A 26062-nucleotide genomic window follows, 5' to 3' on the forward strand; every position below is an offset into this window, starting at 1 on the left:
GGTAAAATAGATAGCAATTCGCCTATTTAACAATTAGGAGAGGCGGACATGGCTTTTAAAGTCTATATAACGTGTGGGCTTGCGAAGCCCTGTTCTCTATGTATAGTCGCTAAATATTTCTCCAGTAGTGGCGCAGAGTGAGACGCACCGAGCCGTCACTGCTTGGCCCTCTAGCATTTGAAAAAGTGGGCTATGAGGTTCACTATTTACCGTCAAGAATTTTAACGACAGGACTAAAACGGCTTCTTTACTGAATTGAAGCATTTACAATTAATTATCAGTTTGAAACACGCGAGAATCTTTCACTTAGTACTTAGTAGGTAAAAATGCAATTGCTCACTCGTGTCTAATAAGTTTTAATGTGGTCGAAAGTCGCGTAAATTATAGTGTATGTGTAGTGTGTGACTACGGGGAGCAGTCAATTTTTCTTAAAATGTATGACGATGCTTTTAGGTGTTTTGTCCAGCGATCCCTCCTTCGAGGTTTCGCGTTCTTACTAAATTTAGATATTTGATTCCCTTGATGCAAATAATTACTTCGGACTGCGACATATAATAAATCTATATAAGGTTGTCAAAATCATGACAATAGATGTGGAATACCAAGTTAATAATTTCATTCCACAGCGATGCAGTTCAAATTAACGTTAGCGTTGTTAGGCGCTCTCTTCTCATTAGCAAAAGGTGATGATTGCGATCCTTTGAAGTCAACAGACTGTTCTGCAGATACAGCGTTAGGTTCTTCGTTCAAGGAAGATTTCTCAAGCAAATCGAAGTATTTTTCAGAAGTCGAAAGCCTGGGATTACTGTACAGCGATACTGGATTGGAGTTTAATTTATCAAAGAGGCTCGAAAACCCCACAATCAAGTCGAACTTTTATATCATGTTCGGCAAAATCGAGGTAGTGATGAAAGCTGCAAAAGGAACTGGTATAGTATCATCCTTCTATTTACAGTCTGATGATCTTGATGAAATAGATATTGAGTTGCTTGGGGGTGATACAACTCAGTATCAGTCTAATTACTTCTCTAAAGGAAATACCTCAACCTATGACAGAGGTGAATATCACAGTACGCCGAAAGATCCTACGGAAAATTATCTTACATATACTATTGATTGGCAAAAAGATAATTTGACATGGTCAGTCAATGGCGAACAGAACAGAATCCTCCAGAGTACTAATTCCCAAGGATACCCGCAAACTCCTATGTTCATCAAGGCAGGCGTTTGGGCTGGTGGTGATTCATCGAACGACGAAGGAACAATTGAATGGGCAGGAGGTTCGACTGATTACTCGGATGCTCCGTTTTGCATGTACATCAAATCATTAATAGTCACTGACTATTCTACTGGTAAGAAATACTCATACAGTGACCAATCAGGTGACTGGTCATCAATCAAGGCAGAAGATGGTAAGGTTTACGGTAGGTATGAACAAGCTATAGAGGATTTTGAGAAATTAGCGGACGGAGAATCCATATCAACTTCGGCTTTCAGTGCAGAATCTGATATCGAAACTGGCACTGCTCTGTCTTCATTGGCCCCTTCATCTTCAAGTGTATCAGCAACTGCTTCTAAAACTTCTGAGACTTCGTCAAGCATAACGTCTTCGTCTAGTGAGTCCTCTGGTTACTCTTCATCTGCCATTCCTTCGAGTACTGAAAGCTCGAGTTCAGCTGATTCAAAAACTTCTCTGAAAAGCGCCACCAAATCATCCAACAAGTCCCTTGCTGCTGATGCTACCACTGCAAGTTCGAATTCAAAATTGACATCAGAACCATCAACACATTCTGAAAGCAGTACGTCAAGCTTACCGCTGGCTTCAGAGAGTCTGGATTCTTCAGGGAGTGGTGCAGGAATTTTCATGAATCCGTTGTATTTATTAATTGTCAATACTCTCTCTTTGTTATATTTGATTTGAGAGGCATCTTACTAATTTATGTATTAAATAATGTCACGACTAAAATAGAATTAAATGACAGCTTACTGAAAGCTCTCCATTCCTAGTAATTGTAAAAGCTCTCTTTGGCTTAAGTGATTTGGATTTTTGATACCCTTATTATCAAGTCTATCAGATGTTATAATCGAAGCCAAGTCTTTCTTTCTGGCTTGCAATTTGAGAATTTTCTGTTCTACAGAATTTTCAATTGTCACTATATAAACATCCACAGGATTAGCTTGGCCCATTCTGTACACTCTATCAATAGCTTGCTCTTGGATAGAGGGATTCCAATAAGGATCTAAAATGATAACTCTACTTGCGAAAGTTAAGTTGAGGCCAACGGAAGCACATTTTAATGAACATAATAATACAGTTTTCCTTGAGTCCTCTTTTGCTTCTAAGAGAGTATGATTTCTCGATTCTAGATTCATGGAACCTGTAAACACCAAGGGCGAGTATCCTTGCCGTCTTAAAAAAGGTACCAAGATGTCGAACAAAGAGGAAAATTGTGAAAAAATTATAGTTTTTCTTTCTTTGTCTTTACTGAGAATATCCATCAAAGCCTTGAATTTTGCCAGTACAAAACTCAGTTGTTCACTTTTAGGACTTTTGAGGTCCAATGAATTTTGACAAGGAGCACACATACTACCATTGTCACCTTTTTCTAAACTGTTCGAACAAATGCAGCATATTTTTGAGTCTACGGACAATTTTTCTAAGCTTTTGCTTAACTGGTCAACATCATCCGCAGTATGAGGTTTCATCGTTTTCAGAAGACCTTCGCTTAAACATAGCTCATCATCAGTCTTTTCCACTTTTTCAAGCAATAATTCCCAACTGCAGCAAAGTTGTCTCAATCTCAAAAGCATTACAAACGCCGAAACATAAGATTTTGAATCGATTTTCAAAATGCCTTTCTTGAGCTTAAATTTTGTATTATCACTGACAGAACTAGTTATGCTTTTACCATACAATCGACTAGCAATAATCCGACTCAAGTTTTCATAGAGTTGCTTCTCAAACTGTGAAAACTTTATCATGATATTAGTCTCAGTTTTACGAGGTAAAAACAAGTTAGATTGAATTCTCAAGATATCTTTTGTACGCCTGAGCATCAAGTATTGCAACTCAGTTTTCAAAGTCTTCACCGCTATATCAATATCATGTTTTTTCAAAGCATCTGAGACAAGACGTCTCCAATGCTCGTCATTTGATAGCTTTGAGACTTTGATAAATATGAACAAAGAATGCAATTCAGTCAAGTTATTTTGTATAGGGGTACCTGTTAAACACCACCTTCGGCTCCCATTTAAGTTAAAAGTTGCAACGCTTTGCTTAGCCTTCTTATTTTTTATATTATGTGCTTCATCTAGAATTACTCGCCACCATTTTATACAATGTAGTATAGAATTATCACCAAGTATGTATTGTTGGCTAAGTGTACTATAGGTGGTAAGTACAGCATCATATTTTGTTAGCTCTTCAGATTTTATGTCTTTTTGTTTCCCGTGAAATATATAAACTTTCAACTTTGGTGCCTTATTCTCAATCTCACTTTTCCATTGATTTAAAAGTGATAAAGGACAAACAATTAAGTTCGATTTAGTATATGGTTTGGTTGCAGCACGCAGGAGCATCAATGATATCATTTGAACAGTTTTACCAAGTCCCATATCATCGCAGAGTAGACCACCTTTATATTCACCGGGAAGATTCTCTCTTTGTTCGAGGAATTTCAAACCTGATAATTGATGAGGAAAAAGCTGGACACTTAACCCTTCTGGTCCACTTGAGGTTATATATTCTTGTGCCTTTTCATCTGGACTGGATTTGTAAACTTGGTTTATTCCTCTTTCCTTGAACTCGTCGATCTTTGAGTGAAGGACATAATGCTTTGGAATGTTTTCACTATCAGGCAGATTTAAAGGCTGTTTGACTTCATGGGAACTTTTAGATTCTTTTTTATGACGACCTAAGCTTTTGTATTCCTTTTCGAAACTGATGCTTTTACGTTCTTTGTTAGGAGACCTTACGAGTTGATGCTTCACCAAGACCGATGGCTGTAGATGTCGACGGCTTGCAGATTTAATCGATCGTCTCTCATTTCTATATGGTTCCATATCAGCACTAACCGCCGTAAACGTATCTCGGTCATCTGTTGATGAACTTCGCTGCTCCATATTAATATATTTTTAATCAAATCTCAGGTATCTCTTTTCTCATCATATACTACCCATTAATAAATATTTATACCATATTTCATGTGCTAAGTTCTCTGGTCCTATATTTAAGCAAGCAAGAATCAATACTTTGTTGTGTTCAGCAACACATAGAGAGCAAAGTTGAATATTGAAGATAAAAAAAAAAATACGACCCCGGTGAGGATCGAACTCACGATCTTGAGATTAACAGTCTCACGCCTTAGCCAGCTTGGCCACGGAGTCATATTAATTTTGTTCGAGACTAAAAATATTCTAGCGTTAAAGTATCTTCTTTCATTTCATTAGTTTCTAGAATAAGGCGATAATGTCTGTTTCCAATTAGAAGTCTACGAGCAAGCCCTTAAAATACTACTTTAGTTTACCTGTTATGTCATAATTTTCCTTAACTAAAAAATATATAAGCTTTTGAAGACTATTGGTATCAGAATTTAATCTAAATTTTTGCGTGTTTTAGAATCAATAAAATCAAGAACGTAGAGTTAAAGCTTTCCCTTTAAAATTTACAGCTCAAAGAGTACTTGAGGTCACTGTTAGAATCCCAAACACCCCAGTGTTTTTCAACAGAAGAGATACCTGATGTGTCTGGTTTCCAAGCTTCATCAAAAGCTTCAAAAACAGCAACGTTAATACCCCAGCCCCTAATAGCACAGATAGCTTCTTGCCAGAAGCTCTTAGCATTGGCAGTGGATGGCTGAGCAGACTCGAATGCTGATCCATCTGTTGGCCAGCCAGTCTCTCCAACCCAGAAGTTGATGTCAGTCAGACCTTTGACAGTTTGAATAACTTGCAAAGCCTGCATTATGTCATCAAAGAAAGAGTATGAAGCATTATTCATGGTCTGTCCTTGCCAGTATGAGAAGGCATTAGAAAAAACAAAATCTGCTTCTTGAATTGCTGGCTTAGAACCACCATCAACTAAAACGTTCCATGAGTCAACAGTACCTACTTGGCTTGAAGAATAAGAGTTACCATCTTTGTCCTTGATGTCTTTGATCAAATCCTTAATTTCAGAAATTTTGCTTGCCAATTCAGTAGCAGTCAAATCATTTCTATACAAAGCTTCTGACCCAACGAGAAAACCTTTGACTGTACTTGTCAGAATCTTTGGAAGGTATTTCTGCAAGGCCGCCTTCTCAGCTTCAAAGTGAGAATCATCAGTGGGCCAAATACCGAACATCACTTGAAAACCAGCTTCTTCAGCAGCTGGTCCCAAGTTCTGCAAAGTATTACAATCAGACACAGCGTAAGTCTTGACAATCTTAGAGTAAGAACTCAAAGTTGACAAGTCGGTAGCGTATTCTGAGGAAGTCTTACAGTTACCGGAATTATCTTTAACACCCAAGTTGAATGCAAGCTAGAAATCGTTAGTATTTAATCTCCTGTGGAATCTTCACAAAAAAAAATTTTGAGACTTACATCACCGATAGCGCTAGTCACCGAGATGGCACCAGCAAGAGCAGCTAAGTATTTGAACTGCATTTTTGAAATCTAACTGAAACAAACGAATGAATATTAGCTAGCTGTTTCGAAATTAAGCTAAACCCTGTTCAAACTTTTTTAATGTTTTTTTATATTTATTGCTCAGAATCGTTGTGCGGGCGTGGAATCAGAGTTTTGCAAAGAGAAACAGTTCCAGAATTTCCAAACAAATAAACTTTTGTGGAAAGCTACTATATTTAGAGTGCTGACATTTACTGTAGTTTCTTATGCCTTATTTGCGATGTTTCCCGGTAAAATTGGCTACAAAAAACCTTTGGAGCACGAGACTGCGCGTCTTTTCATTAGAATTATGCCGAAGCTCGCTACTATTTGTTCCAGACCAATCCTAAAAGGGAAAGTATACATCCGGGTAATGCTTTTAAGTCGGTTTTGCTGCATGGTATTAACGGGATTGGGAAATTTACATACCAAAGAGAGCTTACTGTGAGACAATTTACTGAGTAAAGGATCTGTGCTAGAGCGAGAGCCTAGCCCCCTCCAAAGTTTAGCTACCCGAGATTCAGTAGAGGCTCACCAAGTAACTAGACCTGTATTAATATTATACACAGGATAGTATATTTCACACGATTAGTATTTATCGGCTCTCCTATTAACTGTATAGTTTTGTGAGAGAGATTGTTACACCATCTTCTATTCTCGCTCCTTCTGGTATCAGCATTTTTGAATCCATCATCTGTGCAAACGACTGTACACCTTCTAAATTGGAAGCGTCTCGCGAAAAGCTGAGGGAATAGTCATTAGGGTTTCCGAGCACCAACAACACATTAGCTCTATCCGTAATATTAGCTCTCTCAAAAGAAGTCAATCCTTCTGTTTCATCTGGTTTTTCATTCGAGTCAAAGAAGTTGTTACAGTTAACGTAAACAGATGATGAATAACCGTCCGGAAATGAACTCTCTCTGAATATATCGCTAAATGATTTGCAGATTCTAACATGGTATCCAAAGGAAGACTTAGCACCGATAACACCGTAAGCCTCCACTGGACTCACAATTTTTTTGTTTTTGAGATCTACTGTAACTCTAACATTAACAGGCACTTGCTGTTCCTTTAATTCCATAGGTTTAGGCTCTCCTATATTGACATATTTGGTTACGGCAAGCTTTTTTAAAGGACTTACTTTCTTGTTATTTTTCTTTATCTTTGGTGTATGTTTTGGTATAGTCAATCCTTCTTTGAAATCTTTGAAAACATTGTTATTAGACATGAATGGTAATGAACTCAACTTAGGCAACTTTGAAGCGTACTTGAATTTCTTATCACACTTGCTCGAAGCAAAAACACTTTTGACTAGATATGGTGGAGTTACAAAATAATGTAAAAGAGCAGCAAGTATCAAAGATTTTTCGTCAGTCTTTTCATTGTTTGGCGACTTTCCTTCTGCTGTTGTGTTCTCTTTGATCTTTCCTGCTGCATTGTCATCAGCAAAATTAAACACAAGTTTTTTTCCACCTTGATCATTTGGAATTGTAATCGCATTCAGCACGGATTCCTTATTTGACTCTATTTTATCTTCTGGGATGCTAAGGATGACTATTTCAGAAACGTTAAATAGCGTTGCTGCCTTTGCAACTTGATATGCAACTGAGGTAGCTTGATCTAAATTTCTTGCATTCGACTCAGATATAATAGTTGAAGGTATGCATAAGGAGCATTGAAATTTTGGGATTTGTTTTACTGGCTTTTTCGTTACCTTCCCAGGTTCGGCATTAGCTTTTCTTTTAGACATAATCGTTATCTATTTGTCTGTTGAGTTCTTACTAGAAATTTTCTATTTCCATCTCATCTTAAAAACGTTTACTGTATACAAGATTCAAATAAAGTAAATACTAAATAGGAAGATCGACGAATGTTAGACTCGAAAAGGCTCTGTACAATATATCATTCGAAGTATAACATTTATAATATTATCCTTAGCTACTATTCTTAGAACCAAACCAAAGAATAAAAAGGCTTACTACTCTTCCTCCTCAGAAACTACACCATTTGCATGTTCTTCTTCTGCTCTCTCGCTTTCTTCCTCTAGCTTAGCAATTTTTGCTTTAGCTTTTTCGATATTGACCTTAGTCTGCTCGTCTTGTTTCTCTTCAAGAGCCTTCAAAGTTTCCTTCAAAGTTTCAACTGTACCTGAAACATCTTCCGATTTGATTGGCAAGGGAATACTTAAGTCTCCTAATGCGACAATAACTTCAGGATCTACGGTGAAATTCTTTGCTTTAGTCTTCTTTTGCTTTGTCTTTTTTGTTTTTGATCCAACAAAGAAAGATTCTTGCTCCTTTTTGATAGGTACAACATCATCTGGCATTTCTATTTTCCGAATGTTGTTTGATGGTGTGTTGTTTGACTCACCATTCAAATCGAAAGTCTTCTTTTGAGGTTTAACGTACGTCGGATCAAAATAGGTTAAAAGGTTGTGAATCGAGTTGATTTCATCAGTGAAAGCTGGAACTGAAGCATCTGCCAATTGTTTTTCAGCTTCTTCTTTCTGTTTCTGCTTTCTTTCTTCAACTTGCTGCTGCTTTGCTTCTTCAGCTCTTTGCTTTCTTTGGTCGGCCATCGCTTTTTTGAAGTTGTCATACTCAGCATCAAAATCAGACCTTAATTTTCTAATGCTATCGTATTTTTCATCCTTAGCTTTCTTGATCTCATTTCTTTTATTGAACAAGGAGTTTCTCTTGTTAACGATTGTTTCGTTTTGACTACTGACACTATTTAACTCCTTCTGTACTCTTTCGAACTCTTGCTGAAGTTCTTTGTTTTGAACAGAGTTTAATTTCTTTTTCAATTCGGCAATTTTTGCCTTGTCTTGATCGATGAGTTCTTGTTGCTTTTCAATAACTCCAAAGTCTTTACGCAATTTACGCAACGATGACATTTCCTTAACGTATCTTCTTTCGTCAGCTAATTTCAAATCACCAGTCTCAATCAACTTATCTAAGTAATCAACTCTGCTATCGATTTCTTGGACATTTTTGAAGTTATTCTTTGAAGTTTGTGCCAGGATCTCGGTAATTTTTCTTTTTAACTGTTGATCAACGTTTTTTATCTGCTCATTGATGGAATTTCTTTCTGCCTTAACACCAGCCTGCTTTGCAATTAACTCCTTCAATTGCAGTTGAAGCTGCTTTCTCTTCTCTATTACCTCGGGGCTACTGACAGTTTTGCTAATCTGAGCATTGATTTCGTTGTTTGTCAAGTCCAACTTTTTAATTTCCGCTTTTAACAGATCGATCTCTACCTTCAAGGCTTGGTTGTCTGGACGCTTGATGTAGCGCTTGTTGTTTTGACGAGTGGCAGTAGCGGTAGACATTTCTAGAATAAGGTGTGAAACTTCGATATATCCTTGAATCAGCTTGTAAAGTTCTTGTCAATCTCTCGATCTATCTTTATCGTAGATTTTACCGTAATGGTGATATATTCTGGTCGTCAAATCGCAGATTTTTCTAATTTTTCATTCTGAAAAATTGTGGTAGTGCGTGACTCACGATTCTGATCTGAATAATGATTAGCAACTTCAGCTAAATCACATTACTAAAAGATTGAAGCTTGCTTCTATACGTATCAATTCTCACAAGCTTTAGTACTTCAACCTTAACATCGAATTTTTTGTTTTCTGGACATCATGTTTAAGTATCCCCAATTCAATTTACAAAAAAATGATGGGCCGATTCAACATCGCGTAGAAAAAAGAACAAAGCATGAAGAAAAAAAATAAACATTTCGTTATTTTCGAGTATCAAAAGCTGTTAAACTACGTTGGGGATAGCAGGAAACTGGGTTTAAGAGCATACTCTCCTCATATTCGAAAACTGTGTGAGCAAAATAGACTTAAACATGGTATCGATTTACGCCCAAATGGTCCAGAGACTCAAGGAAGATGATATCTTGAGTAAGTGGAGGGAAGTGACTCCATTAAAGAAAATATCAGGAATCCCACGGTCTGCGGGATCTGCTAGTGAAACTGATGGCTCGGAAAATGTGTTTGAGGGACATGACGAGGAACAAATCCGACTTATGGATGAATTATGCATTGTATTGGATTACTATGACAAGCCAGTTGGAGCAGGAACTAAGAAGCTTTGTCATTTGATGGAGAACATCAATGGAGGTTTACTACATAGAGCATTTTCGGTATTTCTCTTCAACGAAGATGGGAAATTATTATTACAGCAACGTGCTGATAAGAAGATCACATTTCCAGGTATGTGGACAAACACTTGCTGCTCCCATCCTCTTTGTGTTAGCTCTGAGCTAGGTATATCTTCTGAAAGAGCTACTGGAAACTTGAATAATCTTCCTACAGCTATTGAGGGTGCAAAAATTGCGGCTCAGAGAAAACTAGAGCATGAATTAGGCATCCCTGCTAGTGATTCGCCAATAGAGCGATTCCAATATTTAACAAGAATTCACTATAAATCAGCTTCTGGTGGTGAATCCAGCAAATGGGGTGAACATGAGATTGACTACATCTTGATATTAAAAACAAAGAATAATATCACGTTGGATGCTAATTCTAACGAAGTCAAGGATCACAAATACGTCAGTGCCGATGACTTGAAAGCGATGTTTGAAGACGATTCTTTGATTTTTACTCCTTGGTTTAAATTGATATGTCAAACATTTTTGTTTAAGTGGTGGAGCAACTTAGATGATCTTGGCAAATTCGAAGATGATGAAATTCATCGCTTGCTTTAGATTATTACAGTATATGGCATATATTGGGGTCATTTTGAGTTTAATTTCTAATAGACGAAAACTTTAATATCTCTCTTAAGCAGGAAAACAGCGTATTTAGGGATATGCTCTGACAATTGTAGGTCAGAGTCAAAAAAATCGTAATGTAAAATAACACAAAGTGCGTCTGCTCGCTCCTAAATTTATCGCAGAGCGAACTGCCTCACGTTACACAATCGACTTTCGTAAATGCTTAGTTATTTAATATTTCGTACCATTAAGTAACAAGAGTATTTCATAGTGATTTGATTAATCATGATACCCATTAGGATTGGATCTGTGACTAGGCTGACTTTCGTCCAATGTAGTCGAAGACTCGCTACAGCCGAAACACAGGTTTTTGAAGATGAAGGAAAGAAAAAGGTAAAAGTTGCTTCCAGAAGAAGGTCAACTAAGTTTTCTGATACGCTAAACATGGGTCCTTCTTTTGATGACTTTGTTAGTGGGAAAGCAAAAGATATGATTATTGATCCATTGGAAACTGCGAGAAGTGATGAAAATTTAAGGCTACCGAAATGGTTAAAGGTACCAATTCCCAAAGGACAGTCATTTCACAATTTAAAGAAGGATGTAAGAGAATTAAAGTTAGCGACTGTATGTGAAGAAGCTAAGTGCCCAAATATTGGCGAATGCTGGGGTGGGAAGAAATCGGAAGCGACTGCAACAATAATGTTGATGGGAGATACTTGTACTAGGGGTTGCAGATTTTGCTCGGTCAAAACTAATAGAACACCTGATAAGCCTGATCCTATGGAGCCCGAAAATACTGCTGAAGCAATTAAAAGATGGGGATTAGGTTACGTGGTTTTGACAACCGTTGACAGAGATGATTTAGCAGATGGCGGTGCGAACCATTTGGCTGAGACTGTCATGAAGATTAAGCAAAAGGCACCACAGATATTAGTTGAAGTTTTGAGTGGTGATTTTAGAGGTGACCTTGAAATGACAGGATTACTTTCAAAATCAGGTTTAGATGTTTATGCACATAATATAGAGACAGTGGAAGCACTCACGCCACACGTGAGAGATCGTCGAGCAACTTATAGACAATCGCTTTCCGTATTGAAGAAGGCAAAGGAGGTTAAGCCATCTCTTGTTACGAAGACTTCGATGATGCTTGGACTTGGTGAAACAGATGAGCAAATTTTACAGACACTCAAGGATTTGAGAGAAATAAAGTGTGATGTTGTGACTTTTGGGCAATACATGCGTCCAACTAAAAGGCATATGAAAGTAGTAGAATATATAACTCCAGCGAAATTTGACTATTGGAAGGAGAGGGCCTTGGAAATGGGATTTCTTTATGTTGCTAGTGGGCCCTTAGTAAGATCATCCTACAAAGCCGGTGAGGCATTTATAGAAAACGTTATTCGTAAGTCGAGACACAACGTTGGAGATAGCCCAAGGCTTATTGAATCTGACGATACAAGGCCGTTTACATAGATATATTTAATAAGTGTCATTTTACTCTATTAAAATTGCATAGTTTGTATTGATACTGACCTGTAGCAGCTGCAAAAAATAAAAAATTGGCCGGATCTTAGGCTCGAACTTCTAGTTGCTCGCCATTTTTAGATTTTGGACCCTACAAAATTGTCTCACTTTGATCACACATTTGATCTTGTTCATAACATTGATTTATTTATTTTAACTTTTTTTTACTGTGACAATAAAAGAGAAGCTAGGACTGTTTGGATTTGAGGTAGAATAAGTTTGTAAGCTGTTTTTGCCTTGAATTTAAATACTAGTGACTACAAAATAACAGTTGAGGTAGTCATAAAATGCCCAAATATCGTGATCCGGTCCCAAAGGAAGATGACAGTGAAGAATCTTTGATCTCTCAGTTCGAGACTACTTTGACAATCAAGTCGTCTTCTAATGACATATCCGTAGATGGCGATATATCAATTGACCATACCACTTTGAATTATACTAGGGACGCAACCATACCTGATGCTGACACTTCTAATGAAAGCGATGAGACTAGCGACAATGAAACTACGTTAGAAGATATACAAAAATTCAAAGCTAAAAGGAAATATAGCCTACAGACAGACTTAGCCACTAAAAATCAGGTGTCTAGACCTTCGTCAGCAAGTCCTAGTTATCAAATTGATTCAAATTTTGAACGCCTCTTAGAGCCATCGCCCACGGTGGATTACTCCTTAGAAAAATTCACAAAATCTTTCACTGATTTTTTGGATTCGAATCCCCATATCCGAAGTGAATCACCAAGGTTTCAAAAGGAGTCGAATAAAACTTTAGTCATTTTGTCGCCTTTGTCTCCGGAGCATGCGTTTGGCAGAAAATGGGTCACGAAATCTTTCTTATCTACCATCTTTGAGCGTCCTCAAAGGCTCTTGGCATCTTGTATTGGGGTGTCTGCGGCATTAACTATGTATCCATTTTATTACAAGTTAATTAATTCTACGAAAAAGGGTTCCGTCTTTTCTAGCCATGTCCGAAAAATTCATGGAAAGAATTGGCCAAAGAAATTATTCGAATTGTGTTTGGATTCTCATGAGAAATTAAGCAAAAATGAGTTAGAGGTCCCAGAGGATTGGAATACAGGGGATATTTACCTCACTCCAAAGACTATCAACGCAATAGAAGGTGTTATCGGTACTGTTGAAACTGCTGTGGATGAGTTGTTTGAGAATAAAAATAACAGTCATAACTTAGCGTTTGTTGTGATCAGACCACCGGGCCATCATTCGCATGCTTGCCTTCCCAGTGGTTTCTGTTTAATCAATAACGCTCAGATCGGAATTGAATATGCTTTCGAAACATATGGCGTTACCCATTGTGCTATCCTAGATATAGACTTGCATCATGGTGATGGGTCCCAAGATATTTGTTGGGAAAGAGCTGGGTTTGAAGGTGACTATGGGAAAGATGAGGATGATGAAATCGATTCGGAATCTAATCAAAGAGACGAATACGGTAAGAAATTTGCAACCTACCCCAAAGTCGGCTATTTTTCGTTACACGATATAAAATCATATCCTACTGAATTGGGTTACGCGACTAAAGAAAATATAAAGAATGCTTCGACGTGCATAATGGACCACGACTTGAATATTTGGAACGTACATCTCCATGAATGGTCAGTAGAAGAAGAGTTTTATAAACACTATCAAACCAGATATGTTCAAATTTTGAACAGAGCGAACCAATTTTTAAACAATGCAAAAAGGCAGCACGACAAGCAAGAGCAGCAATATTTATTAGACTTTGCTAAGTATAACAAATATCTTGCTAAACCCAGTTATTACGGTACTCCTGTTCCTGAGCCAACTCCACCACCTCCATTTAAGCCATTGATTGTTATTTCGGCTGGATTTGATGCGCTGGAATACGAAAACCCACTCATGCAGCGCCACAAGATTAATGTTCCAACTTCCTTTTATGCTACATTTACTAAAGATGTTGTGAAGCTAGCCAATATCCATACGTCTGGTAAAGTTCTATCTTTTTTAGAAGGAGGCTATTCCGACGGAGCTTTGACAACTGGCATTTTTTCCCATCTTATAGGCTTGATAAGTGATGAGGAGCCATCATGGAACCAAACTTGGGGAAGCGAGAGAGTTATGAAGGAATTGACGAAGGGTTGCAAGGCAAACTGGACTCCGTACAAGAACCCTCAATCGGATATAACTGTATGGGCGAATGAGGTTATAAAATTGGGTAGATCCATGATGCCTAATGCAATCTTGCCACAAAATTACATTTATCAGTATAAGGACCCTTCAGAACAACGCCCGGTAAGCAAGATGGTGCAGGCAATTATTGATGATAATGCTGATGTGCCAAAAAGCCCCATAAAACAGGATCCAGAAGACTTAAGACGTATTTTAAGACATACTCGTTCGTATCACAATAAGAAGATTCAAACAAAATGATATAATTTATTTCTCTTTTTCTTAGATTTACAAGACATCTTTTACAGCATTTTGATTTCAATCCCAAGTTCATAAATAGTATTTAATTAGCATAAGATATATTTTTAATAAAATCAATGTCCTGGATAATAAGTGGAGTCCATAATCATCAGGCATCATCAGAACGTGATACTTATTACATTATTTTTTTTAATTTTTTTCGTATGCTCGCGTTCGTGCAGTTATTGTAAGAGTTGTAAAAGAATACTTCTTTGTTGTGGCAATCAAACAGGGTCTTTAAACCATTAGATCATCTAAGGTGATCATTTAAAAGGTTGAATATGTATGAAGACTTTGGTCGAAACCCTCTACAACCTACCTTGCAAACAAAGCGAATTACTCAAGAACTACCACCATCCGACCCCAACTTTGATCGTTCAAAAGTGACAGATGATGAATTTATTGAAAGATTACTATTCGAAAATCGAGAGCTCCAAGATTCGCTACGTCAATACAAAAGAGAAGTCGAAGCTTTAGAAGAAACGATAAGGGGATTCAAAGTGCTGGCACTGATTTCGAAACATAATGGAGATTCTTCCTCCACAAAGGGCCCACATGCATCGAATACATCAATCGACGATACAGCTGACACAACCATTGTGAATGAATCCAACATTGTTCCAAAATTAAAAGACATAGATGAGTTGTCTTCGGCGATTACTACAGAGATAAGTGACGTTCCTCAAAGATCTGCTAGAAGAAGGGCAAGTTTACGGGTCGAGTTGCCTGGACTGGATGCTGTCAGTGGGCGGCCTAGCTCCCCTTTAGAGAAGAAGATGACTGGTTCAGATTCTGTGATCAACCATATGTCCAAGAGGTCACCTGAAAAATCAGAGAGCACCAATCCCTTTTCCAACAGGTCTTCTGTCTATTCTGATGAAGAAAGACTGGTTTTAAAAAGTAGGCCTTCAAGTAAACCAGATTTCTTGGGTATTGCTGCTGAAAACAAAAGTGAATCGGTGGAAGATGAAATCGATAGAATTAAAGAACCTGTTAATCTGCCTAAGGAGCCATTAAGTACGAGTGAACTTGTGGCAGAAGAATCTGAAGAACCTGATAAAACTCAAAGAACTAAACAGCCGGCCATCCTGCCTAAAAGATCAATAAATACAAGCGAGTCTGTCGTAGAAGAAGCTGAAGGGACTGACAATATTAAGCAATCTGCTATTCTACCTAAAAAGCCAATAAATACGAGCTTCAGTGCATACAAATCAAGAATAAGGTTGCCTTCTAGTATGCAACAACAGCTTCCTTCAAAGGACGGTAGTTTCGCATCCTCCAGGGATAGTATTAATAAGACTCTGTCCCCTTCAAAAGAATCAGGTGAGTCCTCGGCCTTCGTCAATAATAGTCTGAATTCTGTGACAAATTTAACTTTGGATCCACATACACAAACAAGTGATAATATCGATATGGATAAAACTTTTTCTTCTTCGCGCTTCAATAATGGTAATATTTCAAATGATAAGCTTAGCACAAGTCTCGATGAAGACCCAGGTAGTCAAGTCTCGTCCCCGGGAGTTAATTCTAAGCAATATTTCACTTCAGTTCTAAATAAATCTGACTTTGAATCTGAAGTACTCAGAACTCCTATTTCAGCCAACTTCACTTCCACGGATTCTCTTGGATTCTCTAAGAGTAACAGTAGCTTCCAAGTTTTACAATCGCCTAGACCTGAGGAAGATGATACTCCGTTGTTCATTAAGCCGGAAGAGTTTCAGACAATTGAAATTGTCGTTGTCAGCACAATTCACTTTCCTGTTTCCTCATCATCATCTAAGGATCCTAACTGCACCATATCTATTAATGATAGAAAAAGCTCGAAAGAAATGTGGAGAATCAGAAAATCATATTCGCAATTGGTGGCATTCGATAATGAAATCAGGCCATATGTAGAGTACTTTGGGCTCCCTCCCATTCCTGATAAATCATTATTTCTTTCTTCTAGTCCATCAAAAGTTGATACTAGAAGAATTGGACTTCAAAATTACTTTAATACGATTTTTTTAATGCCCCATATTCCCCACATGGTTTTGTTTCGAATATGTCGCTATCTCTCATTGAACATCGTCAATCCTTTGGACGATTACAAAAGTGGATCTAGAAAAGAGGGGTTCCTTATTCGTCGATATAAGGGTTTGGGCTCTTCTTGGAAAATTAGATGGTGTCAAGTTGATGGACCATTTTTACAAATATTCGAAGGTCCAGGTGGTCAATTATTGGAGCAAATTAAGCTTAAAGGAACCCAAATTGGCAAACAATCTGGAGACGCTGTTGCAGATGATAGAGGCTATCGTCATGCTTTTTTGGTTATGGAACAACAAAAATCCAAGCTATCTTCAACTGTTCAGAAATATTTCTTTTGTGCAGAATCAGATCAGGAAAGAGACGAATGGATAGATTCACTTTTCGAATTCAATAACTTGAGTGATGGCTCTTTCGAAGGAGACGCTTCGTCGCTTACAATAGAAACTAATCGCGGCAGGACCGATGAGGATTCGGAAACTCAGAGTTATTCACAAAACATACCAACCCCTCATCGTTCAAGACCTCAGCAGAATGAAAATACTCTGAGTACTTATGAGGAAGATATTAAAGAACAAAAGGAACTCAAGAAACTTCGAAAGAGAAGTATTTTCCCCTTTCGAAAAACAAACAATAATAATAACCCATCCGATAATAATGATGAGGCGTCTAATGTTCCATCTCTTAATGCAAATGACTTGTCTGTTCAATCATACTTGGATCTGCTTAACTTGGACGAGAATTTGACAAAAACAATTTTCGGCAGAGATATACATGAAGTCTTCAAATTATCTAATAAAACTTTTTATGGCAAGAGTATCCCAAGTATATGTTTCAGATGTCTTGACTTTTTAACTCGAACTGGTGCAATTTACGAAGAAGGAATATTCAGACTAAGTGGCTCCGCTTCTATTATTAGACAGTTGAAAGAGCAATTCAATACGAAATTTGATCTTGATTTATTCGAATCGAGCTTGAAGCCAGACATTCATACAGTTTCTGGATTGTTAAAGACATACTTAAGAGAGCTTCCTTCTCCTATCATTGGTACTCAGTGTTTGAGTGATTTAAATAACATTGCGATTAATAGTGCAGCATATCTCTCTCATTATGCAATTGCAATCAAGTTTAAAGAATATTTTAACGATGATTCAAAAGTGGATAAGATAAGTTATAACTTGTCTTACGTGATCTTTAAGTTTTTAAGGCAAATAATAGCAAAAAATCAGAGTAATCGGATGAATATGCGGAACGTTTGTATAGTGTTTGTGCCAACTTTAAACGTTTCGTTAGAAGTATTGAATACCTTTTTGGTCGATTTTAATTGCATATTTGAAGGGGGGATACCTACACCTGATGAAGATAGAGAGGTTTTAGATTTACACATTCCTACTTTTTAATTGCACTTCCATCTAAAGTTACACCAGCAATTGAGTTTCAAGTATATTGTATATTAGTTCATTGAATTTTACCGCTACATTATAATTGTCTTAGAGAAAGTTCTGAAAATGAATGCTTAAATACATTGAATATATTCGTTCTGCGTTGATTAAAATAATACAATGTCTTAGGATATTTTTTCGATTTGTTTACCTAATGAGAAAGAAATAATATAGCCATTTACCACTCGCTCTCACCTGTAGCCTTTTGGAAAACATAATCTTTTCCATTTATGTTCGCTATTCCTTCCTTCAAACTTGATTTCCACTTATTCTTGACTCTTTGAACTTTATCATACAAGCACAACATGATCTGTCCTTCTTGTTCGCCATCTTCCTCATCTGACTTATCACTCTCTAAACCATCGTCCAAATCAGAGTTGATATCATCGGAGTCATTAAAGATGTCATCATCCTCATCATCCTCATCATCATCAGAACCATCAACTTGATTGATTATCTTTTTCTGCTTTTTCTTCTGTTTGAAGGATTTTAGGAAATGTGCTCCACTGTCGGTGTACAAAACAAACTCAAACGTCCCATCCGATTGATTAATTCTAGGCAACATAAGCCCCGTGCTACTGCTATCATACTCAGATTTGGGCTGAGGATCTATGCTTGGAATTTGAATTCCAATATTACTATTTGAACTGTCTGGTTGTATCGTGTTGTATGACAATTGTGAGTCACTACCCATTGGAAGCTCTAAATCTCCACCATCCAAGTGCAAATTTCCATTCGTCAAGCTATCACTTTGGGGAATCTGTTGAGATTGTATGACATGACTGTCATAATTATTGTTAAATTCCTCTTCATCCCAAGAGAATTTGGCAACTTGGGTGTGACTTAATCTCTCACACCATATTCTTTTCAAATCCTGTAAAGTGGATTCATCAATCCCACTATCTTCAAAGTCTTGTCTCGAGTCACTAATCACCTCTTCGATGATCGTTTCATAGAGCTTCCCAGTCTCTGCGTTGGACATTGTCTTCTAAAACTTTGTAGCTGTGAAGCTTTAAATATACTATTCAAAGATCTCTGTCCTAAGTAATTAATATATTAAATGAAAGAAAGGACGTTATACTATCACTGGTAGAACTAATGTTAATCTATCTGAATGCTTCGCTATGTAAGCCTAGATTGTGGATGCACTTGATGGTAGTCAGCTTATTTAATAGCACTAATTGCCATTATCATTTTATAAAGTCATAGAGCGAAATTACACAAAGATATTCGATTACTAAACTATCTATACAGATCATAAACTGATATTTTAACACTTTAGTATCTGGACCTACTTCCTGTTGATCTCCTTGGACTCAAAGCATTTGCGCCAGATTTATAATTTAATTTGTTAAGGTGAACGAATTCGTTAATTCTCAGACACTCTTCATTTGCCCGAGCAAGTTTTCTTTTCAACAGGTCAATCTCCCTTTCTAAACCTTTCCTCTCGATGGCAGTGAGATTGAGTTCTTTTTCGTACTTATCCTTTACATCACGTAACTTTTTAACATGTTTCTCAGCGTATTCCTTGTGAAGAAAAGTAGCTACTTCCAGAATCTTTGTTTCGAGTAAGGATTCCAGAGATTTAACTTGCTTCTTCAATAGCTCATTCTCTTCATGCAATTTTTCGATATCGCTATTGGTCTTGCTCGAACCTTCTTTTAATTTGACAATCTTAGCTTCATAGTTTTCTCTCTGTTGATCAATTGCATTTACTAACTCGTTCATTCTTTTAGTGTCATCAATAATGGTTTTGTCTTTCTCGTCGTTGAATTTGGATAATGACTTATTTTCTTCCTCAAGCTTCTTGATGGTGCTTGAGAAGCTACCATCATTGGCTTCTAGCTCCACAATTCTTGCATTGAGTTCTCCTGCAATACTATTCGCCTTAGCTAGATCTGATCCAAGATTTGCAATTTTCTCGTTTAACTCAGATTCTGTAGTATGACAAGAATCTAACTTCTCGGATAAGCCAAATATATCTCTTTCTAGTCTTCGTTTCAGATCTTTAAGAAGCTCATTTTCATCCCGTAGACCATCAATATCGGCCAATGCTGATTTCACTTGCTCATCTAATAACCTTGCATCTTTTTGGAGTTTCTCATAATCTTCAAAGCGTTGTTCCGATTCATCGTTTTTGTTTGCAATCGCCTGTTCTAAATTATGAATCTTGTCCTTAGCTAAGTTTTCTAACTTATCAAGTTCTTTAACTAGTTCTTCTTGCCTTAAATTCAAATCACGTTCTTCTTCAAGCTGTTCTTCCAAGGAATTTTTCGAGTTTGTCAAAACTTGTATCTGCTCTAATAAGGTTTCTTTCTCACTCAATAATTGTTCAACCTTACTGTTAGATTCTAAAGAAGAACTTGTCAATTTTGAGATTTCAGATTCTCTTTCTTGACAAAGAGTTTTCAATTCATTTAACTGCTCCTGCCCTTCAGCATTTGACTGCTTGTTATTATTCAATAATTCTTCTGCATTCGACAATTTTTTACTTAGAGATGCATTTTCTTCAATTTTGGTGTTGACTTGTCCAATTAAATTTTGAATCTTTGACTTACTTTTAGTTACTTTCAATTCCAATTGATTAATTAAACTCTCTTTGATTTTAAAATTTTTCGTAAGCGATGCAAATTCTCTTTCGTTATGTTTAAGTTGGATGCTTAAAATTTCTTCGTTGGTTGTTTTATTTTTTTGGAGTTGCTTAAATTCTTTAAACTCTTGTTCTATCATAATTCCATTGTTGGTGACGAGTGATAACTCTTGATTAAGTTTTAAAATCTCTCGATTTTTGAAAGCCAAAGTTTCCTGAATTTTATTGATTTCTTCTGCATGCTCACTTTGAAGTTTACTTATCTGCTCAACTGAAAAAACAGGCTTCGAGTTGGGAGACATCAAAAAATTAATTGTAGGCTCATCCTCCATCCTTTTTAAGTTAGATGTCTCATCAAAAGTTTCTTCTTCTTGATCCAATAATTTGTGAAACTTTAGTGGACTAGTAATATCCTTTGAATCAGATTTACTAATGTCTTCAAAGTCGTCAATAATAAGATTGTCGTTAATTCGAACTTGTTGATTCGTGATGGGGCTTTTAGCTATTGGTTCTGTAAGCCTCTGTGGTGTGATGTAGTCCTTGTCTGGGTCAGACTTCATTATTTTATTCACTTGAGTATGAGTATTATCATTATTGTTTGGTATAATTGTTTGACTAAATGTATGTTCAATCCTGCCGTAATCTTCTGGGTCGCTCTCACTGTCATTATCAATTACAGAAGGCGAGTTGTGTGAAAGCAATAATTCATGCTCTGGCGAATTGTCGGCATGTAATTTGCTAACTATATCTTCTTTGTTGAAAACTTCATCAACCTGAATCAGACAGCGACTGCTTTCGGTGATTTCATTAGCATTTGTAACTACTTTTGCTATCTTCTTGGATGACTCCATGAGATGATTGTCGTTATTACGCCTTTTTACAGGCGAGCTTCCGTTTGTAAAAGAAGAGTCATCGTATTTGGTCGGTGTTTCTAACACCTTCGGCGAAGAAACGAATGGGTCATTGTTTTCTTTATTTTTATTTATAACGCCATGTAACTTAGCTTCCAAATCTTTTCGAATATTTCTGAAACTCTCTAAACTAATGTTCTTCAAATTGCTAGCTCTTGGCGACGTTAATGAAATTTTATTACTTAGCGATACCTTTTCACTATTCAGTGATTTAGCAATTAATGGGGTTTCAACATGTCTCAACTTCGACCCTGGGTGATGATGAATTGTGTTCCTTCTTGCTTCATGTTTTGCTGAGATTCCATGAGGATGCGTCATAATTCCGGGCGTCTTTTTGTCAAGCAATTCCTTTGCCCTGTATCTCGACGTTGGGGTTCGCCTGCCTGGAAGTCTCACTGGCGAGAGATTTTCAGATTCAAGAACAGATTCAATTTTCGAAGACGATGACATACTGCCTCTTGTCTGCAATATCTTTATGTTGTTGTTCTTTTGTTTGCATTCGAAATAACTCTTTAAATTTACGCGTGTTAATATTATAATAATCCTGCACATTGTTACGCTCAAAAATATAAAAAAAATAGACATTGGCATCTAAGTATATAAACTATCTGGTGAAAGCTCTAAAGAGAATAGATAGTAAGAAACAAAATGGGTATCAAGAAGCCCTCGATGAACGCTAAAAGAAAAGATAAACACTGCCTAATGACGATGTAGTTATCAACAAATTTTGGAAATTCATTTCTATGACCATGACTAAATGTGCTATTACAAAGAAGGAATTGATAATACGTTCAAGTTCACTTAAAGCAGAATATTCAATTGATCAAGGTCGAAATCTGAAACTAAATTAGAAATCGAAAATAAATCCTCTTCTTTTAACTGGGGCAGCTTCTGACTCAGCGGAAGTGGACGGCGCAGAATAGGAATATGTACCATTGTTGTGCGTTGGCGTTACACTTGCAGAAGTCTTTGGATAGTGCAGAGTCGAAGTGACCTCAACAAAACTAGTAAGTGTAGTAGTATCGTCACCGTTAGTGAAGACAGCCTCAATAGGGTAGGAGGTTGTGAAAGTAGACGTCAAATAGAGTGTGGAAGTTGGATCTGAGGCACCGCTCTTGGTCACAGTGACAGTAACGGTGTTTGCACCACAGCTCTCTTCATTACCGGAACCACTATCCTCACTAACAGTTTTAGTAACGGTGGTTGTAGTATTTTTGCTGGCTTCGACGGTGGGAAGAACCTCAGTAGTATAAGTGGTAGTTGCGATTGTTTTTGTTTCACTACCAGAGGTCAAAGTTTCATACTCAATGACGGTCGAGGTACTAGGAGTCACATCTGCACTAGAGGCAATGGCCTCAATATCACCAGTTTCAGATGCTGCAACTGTAAAGGTACTTGATGGCAATCTGATAGTGACGTATTTGTCAATAGTGATAGTGGTATCAATATCAGACGACGAAGCCAGCGAAGTAGCAACTTTGTCCGCATTGTAACCCAAGACATCAGAAGACGTCTCGTTGTTGAACCTTTTATGAGGAACTGCGTATGCAGAAGTAACTGCAAGCACCACTGGAATAGCTGCTAAAAATCTCATAGTTTACCTTTGTTTCTTCAAAACTTTCCCTGTTTATTATCGAATTACTGATTAGTTTCACTTAAAAAAGTCAGGACCTATTCAATAGTAACGAACAACAGTAGTCGAGTATATAGTTTCGTTAAAGGAGTGGACGCGATTAGTGTACGCTTGTATGGCTCTGTCACAGTCTATAGGTAACCTTGTCTAAAAAGCTTTACATTAAAATCTGTTATTTTTGCTTTAGTTTTATACGACCACGCTTTGCTTCGACAGAGTATGCTCGTGTTTCATTGCATTCCTGGCGTCTAGGTAAATCTTGGTAGCCCTCTAAAGGGGCGATTGTTTGTTATTATTTACGGTGCGCGATCCGTCGTATTGTTTCAGAACGCCAAAAATTCGCGTAACAGTCGCACCTTTTATTTTTCACGACAAAAGCCTCACGATGCCAACCAACACAGTTTTGCGTTATAACTGTCATCGAAGCTAGCTGTATCATTGAGCTACGTAGCCCATCGCGTTTTGATACGGTCCTCTCGGACCATCTCACCACTGTAATGTTTAATTAGCGCGCCCTGCGGCGACTGTTTAAAGAAGCCTGTATTCGGAGGTGGCAACGTCATATCGAAACATTAGCTCGCGATACGTTAGATATGAAAGGAGGTTTATAGATGAAATGTTTTAAATAACGCCATTACGTGCCGCAACTAGTTGGCAGTTATCATACCTTGATAAGACCTGTGAATGAGCGTTCGACATTCCTCCTTCTGCGACTACATGTAAATCTAATATTTGTTTATTTTTAGCAGTGACAAGGAGGCAGCTTATTTAGCCACCAAACAAAGCCCTGAAATCTTCAATCAATTAGAACTTTTCTTAGTCTTAAGCATCGAATTGCAACTTCTGGGACTGCAGCAAAGCACTTACATTCCCTCTCTTGAAGTGAAGGATGAGGTCACCGCAAAGCAATCATATATCACGTGATTATTCGCATATCTTATACAACTGAAAAAACTCGGACAGCCAATCACAAATGAATTATCGAGTTCATTTTTTAGTATTGGTAAGGAAATGGGTCAGGTCGATTACTTAGTGACTTGAGATTAGATGTTGCGGATTAAGTTTGTGAGAATTGAGTACAAGTGACCAAGCCGCAGATCAAATCCTTACATTATTGCTGATAGCTTGTCTTTTAATCGAATGATCGTAGTTCTCAAAATAGTCAGCCGCTACTTTCAAGCCGCACAACTTTTTTCCTCTCCCCTAATCCATGTTCAAATATAAAGACTTCCGAGCATATTACAAGCTCTTTTTTTCAATTGGTATTAGAGCAACGAAATATGGTTTCACTTCCATTAGATGACGGCATTATAGCTAATAGAAAATTCAATGTTAAAAAATTAGCAATTGGAGGAATAACAGGAGTCTTCTTTATAATAATTTTATTTTGCACCAATTTTATCAATTATCTGAAGATAGAGTTCACGAGAATAGACAAAAGTCTTTGCCCAATTCAAGAACCTAGATTCCCAGGAGGCTCGTATAATAATTCTACGATTTTGACAATTTTGAACAACGCCGACTTCAAGAATTCATCGATTGAAAAGCTAGCTGGAGCCACTAAAATTGACACGCAGGTATACGATTCTCTGAAGAATGTCACGGACGACCCTAAGTTTTGGTCTAAATTCAAAACATTTCACAAGTACTTGGAGAAAACCTTTCCAGCTGTCTACGAAAACACTGAAGTACAAAAAGTCAACACCTATGGTTTAGTATTCTACTTGAAAGGCTCAAATGAGAACTTGAAGCCGTTAATGTTAACGGCTCATCAGGATACTGTTCCGGTACAATCCGATACACTTGATAAGTGGTCATATCCTCCATTTGAGGGACACTACGATGGTGAGTATGTTTTTGGTAGAGGTGTTTCTGATTGCAAGAATGTTTTGATTGCGATAATGGAAAGTTTAGAATTGTTAATTAAGGAAAATTATAAACCGCAAAGGGGCATAGTAGTAGCATTTGGATTCGATGAAGAGATATCTGGCTTTTATGGTGCTCGCTCACTTGGAATATATTTGGAAAACAGATTTGGAAAGGATTCGATGTACGCTATTTTAGATGAGGGTCCCGGCTTGACAGTTGACTTCTTATCGAAAAGGATTGTAGCTGTTCCAGGAACTAGTGAGAAAGGATGGGCTGATGTTAGAATTCAATTGACGACACCTGGTGGCCATTCTTCCATTCCTCCTGACCATACTTCCATTGGCTTCATGTCAGAGCTTGGTTACATCCTTGAAAGTAATCCTTATGAACCATTATTAACATCTGCTAACCCTACGATGGATTATTTGAAGTGTGCAGCTGTCCATGGCGGCCCCGAGGTCCCTAAATATGTCAAAAAAGCGATCATTAGATCTAGTTACGATAAGTTTGCTAATTCGCTAGTTGTCAAAAAATTACAAGAAAACCCTATCACCAGATATTTGATTCAGACTGCTCAATCAATGAATGTGATCCAAGGAGGAGAGAAATCGAATGCTTTGCCAGAACACGTATCTTTACTAGTAAATCACAGAATTGCTATTGAGAAAACTTATGAGAGCTTAGCGGACTCCATATCTACTAAGGTTGTTAAACTTGCTAAAAAATATGACTTAGGGGTGGACGCTTTTGGAAATACATTACTTGAAGCAGGTAAGCATGGAAAATTTGTGGTCGACTTTCCCTCCATTATATTAAATCCGGCCCCTGTTACACCTGTAAATGATACGGTATGGTCTTATCTTGCAGGTTCAGTGAGACATGTATTTGAGAACTTTGTTTTCCCTGATGTTGACTATCCCATTATCACTGCACCAGCCCTTATGCCTGCCAATACCGATACTAGGCATTACTGGGATCTCACTAGAAACATTTTTAGGTTTTCTCCATTCTTCTCAAATGTTACAATGACTGAGAATGGTATTCATAGTGTGGATGAAAGAATTCAGGCCTCGGCTCATTTACAGCTTGTCGCTTTTTTCTATCAGTACGTCCAAACTGTTGATACCCCAGATGCTGATAACTAGATAACTTTCAACTACATCATTTGGCTCATAGAAAAATTTTAGATTCAAATGTATTTGCGTTAAATATGTGTCTTAGTAATCCTTCCAACTATAAATCTTATATCTGAT

At 37.4% G+C, this 26062-nt stretch overlaps 14 protein-coding genes across 14 annotated transcripts; 6 read left to right on the forward strand and 8 right to left on the reverse strand.

The window, feature by feature from the left end:
• Positions 1-628: 628 nt before the first annotated feature.
• CRH11 (transglycosylase) lies at positions 629-1921 on the forward strand (the record flags this gene model as incomplete). The annotated part of the gene is made up of 1 exon (XM_062955832.1): positions 629-1921. The coding sequence occupies one exon, from the start codon at positions 629-631 to the stop codon at positions 1919-1921; it is 1293 nt and encodes a 430-aa protein (XP_062807410.1).
• Positions 1922-1983: 62 nt separating this feature from the next.
• PRCAT00000569001 (DEAD/DEAH box helicase) lies at positions 1984-4122 on the reverse strand (the record flags this gene model as incomplete). Its single annotated transcript, XM_062955843.1, has 1 exon — positions 1984-4122. The coding sequence occupies one exon, from the start codon at positions 4120-4122 to the stop codon at positions 1984-1986; it is 2139 nt and encodes a 712-aa protein (XP_062807411.1).
• Positions 4123-4244: 122 nt separating this feature from the next.
• Positions 4245-4388, reverse strand: PRCAT00000570001 (uncharacterized protein; the record flags this gene model as incomplete). The annotated part of the gene is made up of 1 exon (XM_062955854.1): positions 4245-4388. One exon carries the CDS (start codon positions 4386-4388, stop codon positions 4245-4247), a length of 144 nt encoding a protein of 47 aa, XP_062807412.1.
• Positions 4389-4657: 269 nt separating this feature from the next.
• Positions 4658-5643, reverse strand: BGL2 (glucan 1,3-beta-glucosidase; the record flags this gene model as incomplete). Its single annotated transcript, XM_062955865.1, has 2 exons — positions 4658-5518; positions 5581-5643. The coding sequence occupies 2 exons, from the start codon at positions 5641-5643 to the stop codon at positions 4658-4660; spliced, it is 924 nt and encodes a 307-aa protein (XP_062807413.1).
• Positions 5644-6253: 610 nt separating this feature from the next.
• On the reverse strand, positions 6254-7393 carry PRCAT00000573001 (putative methyltransferase; the record flags this gene model as incomplete). The annotated part of the gene is made up of 1 exon (XM_062955876.1): positions 6254-7393. One exon carries the CDS (start codon positions 7391-7393, stop codon positions 6254-6256), a length of 1140 nt encoding a protein of 379 aa, XP_062807414.1.
• Positions 7394-7621: 228 nt separating this feature from the next.
• Positions 7622-8974, reverse strand: BFR1 (Bfr1p; the record flags this gene model as incomplete). Its single annotated transcript, XM_062955887.1, has 1 exon — positions 7622-8974. The coding sequence occupies one exon, from the start codon at positions 8972-8974 to the stop codon at positions 7622-7624; it is 1353 nt and encodes a 450-aa protein (XP_062807415.1).
• Positions 8975-9498: 524 nt separating this feature from the next.
• On the forward strand, positions 9499-10359 carry IDI1 (isopentenyl-diphosphate delta-isomerase; the record flags this gene model as incomplete). The annotated part of the gene is made up of 1 exon (XM_062955899.1): positions 9499-10359. The coding sequence occupies one exon, from the start codon at positions 9499-9501 to the stop codon at positions 10357-10359; it is 861 nt and encodes a 286-aa protein (XP_062807416.1).
• Positions 10360-10653: 294 nt separating this feature from the next.
• Positions 10654-11841, forward strand: LAB5 (putative lipoate synthase; the record flags this gene model as incomplete). The annotated part of the gene is made up of 1 exon (XM_062955910.1): positions 10654-11841. One exon carries the CDS (start codon positions 10654-10656, stop codon positions 11839-11841), a length of 1188 nt encoding a protein of 395 aa, XP_062807417.1.
• A 338-nt stretch (positions 11842-12179) lies between these two features.
• Positions 12180-14300, forward strand: HOS3 (histone deacetylase; the record flags this gene model as incomplete). The annotated part of the gene is made up of 1 exon (XM_062955921.1): positions 12180-14300. One exon carries the CDS (start codon positions 12180-12182, stop codon positions 14298-14300), a length of 2121 nt encoding a protein of 706 aa, XP_062807418.1.
• Positions 14301-14620: 320 nt separating this feature from the next.
• On the forward strand, positions 14621-17764 carry BEM3 (Bem3p; the record flags this gene model as incomplete). Its single annotated transcript, XM_062955932.1, has 1 exon — positions 14621-17764. One exon carries the CDS (start codon positions 14621-14623, stop codon positions 17762-17764), a length of 3144 nt encoding a protein of 1047 aa, XP_062807419.1.
• A 220-nt stretch (positions 17765-17984) lies between these two features.
• PRCAT00000579001 (transcription initiation factor IIA large subunit) lies at positions 17985-18788 on the reverse strand (the record flags this gene model as incomplete). The annotated part of the gene is made up of 1 exon (XM_062955943.1): positions 17985-18788. One exon carries the CDS (start codon positions 18786-18788, stop codon positions 17985-17987), a length of 804 nt encoding a protein of 267 aa, XP_062807420.1.
• A 296-nt stretch (positions 18789-19084) lies between these two features.
• On the reverse strand, positions 19085-21757 carry PRCAT00000580001 (uncharacterized protein; the record flags this gene model as incomplete). The annotated part of the gene is made up of 1 exon (XM_062955954.1): positions 19085-21757. The coding sequence occupies one exon, from the start codon at positions 21755-21757 to the stop codon at positions 19085-19087; it is 2673 nt and encodes an 890-aa protein (XP_062807421.1).
• A 397-nt stretch (positions 21758-22154) lies between these two features.
• Positions 22155-22901, reverse strand: PGA54 (Pga54p; the record flags this gene model as incomplete). The annotated part of the gene is made up of 1 exon (XM_062955965.1): positions 22155-22901. The coding sequence occupies one exon, from the start codon at positions 22899-22901 to the stop codon at positions 22155-22157; it is 747 nt and encodes a 248-aa protein (XP_062807422.1).
• A 1319-nt stretch (positions 22902-24220) lies between these two features.
• On the forward strand, positions 24221-25954 carry PRCAT00000582001 (Gly-Xaa carboxypeptidase; the record flags this gene model as incomplete). The annotated part of the gene is made up of 1 exon (XM_062955976.1): positions 24221-25954. The coding sequence occupies one exon, from the start codon at positions 24221-24223 to the stop codon at positions 25952-25954; it is 1734 nt and encodes a 577-aa protein (XP_062807423.1).
• Between the last annotated feature and the right edge of the window lie 108 nt (positions 25955-26062).

Source organism: Priceomyces carsonii, assembly GCF_900007245.1.
Source record: "Priceomyces carsonii strain CBS4050 genome assembly, scaffold: Debaryomyces_carsonii_scaffold_1, whole genome shotgun sequence".
Classification (NCBI taxonomy): domain Eukaryota; kingdom Fungi; phylum Ascomycota; class Pichiomycetes; order Serinales; family Debaryomycetaceae; genus Priceomyces; species Priceomyces carsonii.